This window comes from Colobus angolensis, unplaced genomic scaffold (genome assembly GCF_000951035.1).
Source record: "Colobus angolensis palliatus isolate OR3802 unplaced genomic scaffold, Cang.pa_1.0 Scaffold253, whole genome shotgun sequence".
Classification (NCBI taxonomy): domain Eukaryota; kingdom Metazoa; phylum Chordata; class Mammalia; order Primates; family Cercopithecidae; genus Colobus; species Colobus angolensis.
In genome coordinates this window covers 1,824,733-1,830,732 of record NW_012115744.1, presented here as the reverse complement: position 1 = coordinate 1,830,732, position 6,000 = coordinate 1,824,733, and the positions used below count along the sequence as shown (strand labels likewise).

Here is a 6,000-nt window from a genome sequence, read left to right as displayed (position 1 = left end):
CTCCTGTCTGAACTGACTGCTTCAAATCTGGCTGGGATAGACAGATGAGGATGAGAAAATCCTAGTGGAAAGGGGAACATAACGACAAACTATTTGTCCTGAAGAGGGGAAAGCACAGGAGCAGGAACAAGGCAGGGCCTGGAGGAGGGGTTGACAGCAGTGCCCCAGCCAGTTTCTCAGCCCACAGCTGGCTCAGATGGACCCTGGGTCCTCAGGATGAGCTCAGGAGCCCTCAGGAGCCCTTGATGACAGCCTGGAGATTCCACATAAACATAAGGTCCTGTGGACGCCCCAATAGCAGCTAGAGGCCCTGCAAGCACCTCCTTCTGCCCCAGGACCTCACAGGAGCCCAACCCCCAGCGGCACAAGATGATGCCAGAACACCAGGAACGTGAGTGGGCAGTGACATGAGGACCACCCAAGGAAGGTGAAAGGCACCCCAGCTCTGCCCTCAAAATCTCCAGTGGGGCCATGGGGTCAGCCTACCTGTGGGGTCATGTGGCCTGGCCTGGGAGCTCCCTGTCATAGCCAGGGGAAGGTGCTGGAAAGGCATTGGTCAAAATCACTCTGCAAGAAGGTGCCTGGAGACGATCCTGCCTCTTGCACCATCACAGAGGCCACAGCCCTGACCAGAGAGAAAGGAGGGTGGACAGTACTCCCTACAACCCTGTCTAGACACCTAGTCCACACCCTAAGGACAGGCAGATGGAGGCCCCTACATGCAGCCTCTACCCACCTCCCCTGCCTAAAGCCATCCACCCTGCTCACCTCTGTCTGGACTCCTGTCTCAGCTGGAAGCGCCAGGCATCACTGCATTGGCCACCCTGCAAAGCCCCCAGGGTCTGGCCTCCCCCAGCTATGGCCCAGGCACCTGCTGCCCCCACACGGCCACACAGGTGAGGCAGGGTCAGGCCCTCCCTGTGCAGGGGGCTGCCTCTGATGGTAGCCAAGGACATCACCCACCTGTGTGGACAGGGATCAGCCTGCAGCAGGTCCCACACATGGGTCTACACTCCAGGGAAGGAAGTCTGGGCTTCTCTCTGCTCCTATTCTGAAAAGTCGGGGCCCTCAGGAAAGGGTTATAGCTGTTGAGGAGCAGTGAGGAGGGGGACCCCCAACCCTGCTGGCTTTGAGCAGAGGCAGGGCTCAAGCCTCATGTATAGTCCATGGAAACCTCTCTGACCACACCTCAGAGCAGTGGGTCTTTAGATGTTCCCCTACTATGGCGCCTACCCAGAAGCTTCCCTCCCACTTCTAGCCACCTTCCTCCCTGTGACTGAGATCCAAGGTTTCTACACGCCACTGGATAGTCCCTTCCCACTGGCCCTCCTGGACCCCTGTCCCCCTCATCCTCATTTTCATCTTCACTGTGACTATTTAGACATGCATGTAGGAGGCTGTCAGACGTCAACACTATCACCTGCAGTCAATTTCCCTGCAAATTACAACAGGGACACCTGCACTCACAAACATCAGCCAATTCTGAAACTTCGTCCTGGAGGGTTGGTTCTGCTGGAGAAACAGCATCTTCCATCATGGGTGTGAGGGCTGCTCATATTCAACAGAAGTGGAGCCTCACACTGTTGTTGCTAAATGTAAAGGATCCAAGACGCCACAGGGAAAGGAAGAAATGACATCCTTCGTCTTCTCTGAACAAACACAGTGCCGGTGCAGGATGGGGAATGTCCAGGTGTTTTAGGAGCTGGAAGCCATTGGTGGAGGGGTGGAGAATGCACAGGTGCAGCAAGAAGCCGATGCTGGCCATGGTTGTGGAGAGGGGGTCACAGGGCCCCCTGAGAACTCCAGAAGACCTGCCTCTGGCTCTTAGCAAAAAACCACGCTTGAAAGTCAGCAGCCACCACTATCCATGCAGTGAGAGGCAGCTTCTCAATTCTCCCCAAACCGTCCAGTTCAAGTGTGGACAGCTCTGTACTGTGCCCGTGGTGTGAACAACCCCAGGCCTTGTGACCTTCCCAGAGAGGCCTGACTTCCCACTCTGGCTCTTGAAGCCTCTGCCCAGGGCTGGAGCAGCCTGTATGTCAGGTCCCACCTAGGCGGGCTGGACAGGGCTGTCTCAGGGCAGACTCTTGCAGAGCTCCTCGGTCGCTCTGCCAGCCACAGCTCAGCAGCTCTTGCTGTAACCCTGGTGGATGCTCTGAAGGTCCTGATGTTGATGCCGACCTGGCCAAACCTGAACAGGCCTTCTGGAAAGAAACAGTGCTCCCTGCGCCACAGAGGGAGGGATGGAGTGGACACGTCTCCAGGGAGGCCTGCAAGTGTGTGCAGTCGGGTGTCCTCCCCTCACCGAGTAACTGCTGTGCTGCATCTGCTGGGTGGTTGGTCCTCGGGCCACAGGCCACGCCTGGACAATGCTCCTCCTCCACCCTGGCCACTGGCTCCCTGCTCTGCTGGTCTGGCTGGTCCTGGTTGGAGCCACCGTGGCCTGTGTCGTCCCCGGAGCATTCCCACCCCAAGTGCGCCCCAGAGGCCCACGTGGGCCCCACTAAGCCTCCTTCCCAGCTGCTGCAGAGGACAGATACTGGCCTGGGGAGTGTGGAGGGAGCCCAGCCCTGACTGAGACGCCAGGCATGGGGCACACCGGGGGACGTCTGCCCTGAAGACCAGCTCTCCCATATGGACCCATTTTCCGATCCAAGCCCAGGGACCTGATTTGGGAGCCATTTCCATCAGTCCTGCCTTCTAGAAAGTATGTCAACATCTCGCCTTTGCCCTTCACGCTGACTTTGCCTCGGCACACAAAGTGGTAGGGGCATCTTCTCAGCAGCCGGTGGACTTCCTCAGTCACCTGTTGATGGAGAGAAGGGAGCATTACTCCAGGGCAATGAGGAGGACTCCTCTGGGAAGAGACCAAAACATTCCATCCTGCATCTGTTGCTGTCCACCCTGACTGCCCAACCCTGGCACAGGGATGTGGCTCTCTCAGCTCAGCCTGGCAGCCAGGGCCCCTACTCTTGCTGAAATCGCTTGGGTCACTATGTAAAAAAAGACACTGCCCTGCAAAGACAACCCAGGAGACTCAGAGGAGTCTGAGGGACCAGCCCCAGGGGAGTCTCACTGCCTGTTCCCTGGACAATCGGAGGAGGCAACGTTCAATGAGCCGGAAAGCGTGGCCCAGGGAGCACCCAGACAGGCAGGTAGGTGGACAGGGCTTGCAGGGACCTGGCACCAGGGTCTGGATGTAAGCTTCCATGGTGGCTCCGTGTACTCCATGCCAGAGGCTGTGTGGGACACAGCTCCAGATGCCAGACCAGAGAAGAGCAGGGCTGACTCTCTGGATTCAGGGCTCTTGGCACCTCAGCAGCCAGGGACATTTACAAGTAGGGCATACAGAATGTAGGGGGCAGAAGGTACACCCCTCAGCTGGAAGGGGCAGCAAAGATTAGAGTCCAGTGCAAAGCCTGACTTCCAACTCACTGCTGGGGGCAGCAGCGTGGTGTCGGTGGGGGTGCAAACCAGACAGTTCACAGGACGCCGGCGCAGCTGCCTCTGCAACCCTGAGTCAGGGGAGGGAGGGACCAGCATATGGAGGGCAGTGGGCAAACTGTCCAGAGAAAACAGGGACATTTCTTGACAGGCTCAAAGAATTTCTGCTTCGCAAAGTTAGGAAAAAGATAAAGGATGAGAAAATAGTTTCTACTAGATACAATCAGTCCTGTGAACAGAGGACATGACTGGTATCTCTGCGTTATGTTGGAGGTGTGATCTTGGAACTTCCTCTCCTCCCTGTCTCCCTGGCTGCTCCTCACTCTCCCACACACAGTCCATTCAAACCCTGGCATCTTTCCTTAAAATAACTCAATCCATGCCAAGCCCACCTTCTAATGCCCAGAGCTGGGGAGGGTGGCCCCCGTCAGTGTGGCAGGGGAGGCAGGACAGAGGTCCTGTGAGTGCAAGGGTGACATCCTGGGCAGCCAGGAGACACCTGGCAGGGGATTGGACAGAGGTCACCAGTGAACACTCTGTGCGTGAGGCAGGGGCAAGATAGGACAGTGGCAGGCTCAGATCTGATTTTAGAAACTTAAAAATGCAATGTGGGTTCAGGGCAGGGGCCAGGCTGGGGTGGGCAGGATGGGGCTACCATGAAGTTCTCCCCTGGCAAGTCCGGTTTTGGGGGAATCCTGCAGAAGAGTGCAGGATACAAAAAAAAAAAAAAAACCATATATATGTGTGTGTGTGTGTGTGTGTGTGTGTATACAGCACAAAGTTTTGGAGGTGGACGGTGGTAATGGCTGCACAACCATGTAAATATACTTAATGCCACTCAACCATACACCTAGAAAAAAATGACAAATTCTATGTATACCTTACTGTGATAAAAGAAATTTTGAAAAAGAGAATGCAGAAGTGCAGCGCTGCTCCGTGGAAGCCCCATCTATGTTCTGAGCAGGACAGGAGAGCTCCATGAATATTTTGGCCTACCTGTCCCTTAAACTGCCCCTGTGAATAGCTGCTGTCACACGCCTGGGGACCAAGCCTTCCCTCCATGGCCTCTGGAGGCCTGCAGTTCCCAGGGAGGGTGGCTGCAGGGCTGTGTGGCCCTTCACAGGCTCCATCTTACTTGTAAGGGCTTCATTCTGGTGGTCATCAAGACCAAATCAAGTTTCAAATTTGTTCTAAGGGAAATCCCAGAAGCCGAATCACACTCCTCCACACAGAGGAAAAGCAGAGGCTGCTGCCTTCTAAACCTTTCCATGGCTTTTAGAGGGTGTCAGCCCACCTGAGCTGCTCACAAGTTCCTCAGATGAGGTGGACAGGCATAGCACCCTCCCTTCAAACACACAAGAAAGCCGTTCCTTCCTATGGCAGCTGGTGGAGGCTGGAGTTCTGGGATGTGCAGCATGAATGAGAGCCGCCAATCTGCTGGGACCAGAAGTGGGACCCAGGGACTCAGTGCTCCCACTGCTGCACCTGGTCACTCAGGAGCCAGCCCCCAAGACTAAATGACAAACCAAATAGCAAAATCAAGATGCCCGGGCCAGGATGCCCTCCAGAGCAGACAGACCGAAATAGTCAGCTCTTTCTGCCCTGCCACGTACAGGCTGCAGACTGGGGATTCAATCCTGGCCCTCTGTGCCTCAGTTTCCTCACCTGAAGAATGGGCACCCATGTCTTGGGGGTTTCTGGGTGAACTGACCTGGATTCTGCCCTGGACCCCTGTGCTGTCCATCCGACTGGCCACGTTGACTGTGTTTCCCCAGATGTCGTACTGGGGCCTGCGAGCGCCAATCACTCCAGCCACCACGGGGCCAACATTGATGCCTAGAAAACAGCCAGCGCATGACCTGTCAGGGGGAAAAGTGTAACTCACCCCACCAGGTGAGTCAAATGCACCTGGGCCACCAAATGCACCTGATGCTGCTCCTGGTGGAGAAAAGGTTGCTCCTTTCAGGGCTTTGCTTCTTGGGGTCAGCTAGCACCAGGCTCCTTCCTGAAGCATCACATACAGCACAACAGAGAGGCAGCTGCCCTGCTGCACAGGCTCCCCTGGGCAGGATCCCCTCACAACACTGTCCACTGCACTGGGGAACAGCACTGGCTGTTCAAAACGAGTCCTGATCCTGAAGAAAAGTTCCCTTTCCTGGAATAGCAGCCTCTGTGCTGAGCCCTGCCAGGGGAGCCACTCAGAAGTGTGACCTTTCAGTATCTGGGATTACAGGGTGTATCCCTGACTGCATCCTGCACCCTCTCTTACAGAAAAATAGCGGCTCTGGCCCTGCTCTCGGAATGTGACCTTATGGCTATTTTAGAGTATGGGCCCCAGAACTACGCAAGATGGTGCAGAATGCTCTGAAGGGAGGAGAGGGAGTACCTTCTCTTTTTGTAGCTCAGTGTCCAACTGGCCTCTGGACAGCTGCAGACCAGTTGGACAGCATTGCAACAACCCAGGCACACCCGAACTTGAGTCACTCCTTGTGCAACTTTCTACAAAGCATTTACCCTCTCTGAGCCTGGTCTTCCTCCCCTGTAAGTAGGGCGCAT

General features: G+C 55.8%; 1 protein-coding gene across 1 annotated transcript in view; it reads right to left on the bottom strand.

The window, feature by feature from the left end:
* Window positions 1–834: 834 nt before the first annotated feature.
* ADCY1 (adenylate cyclase 1 (brain)) overlaps window positions 835–6,000 on the bottom strand; it is a 136,412-nt gene continuing 131,246 nt past the window's right edge. Inside the window, exons 19-20 of the mRNA XM_011946793.1 lie at window positions 5,156–5,280; window positions 835–2,806 (exon numbers count right to left, since the gene is read on the bottom strand). Coding sequence (XP_011802183.1) covers window positions 2,504–2,806; window positions 5,156–5,280 — 428 coding nt within the window. The 3' untranslated portion in view covers window positions 835–2,503. The remainder of the gene's footprint in view (window positions 2,807–5,155; window positions 5,281–6,000) is intronic.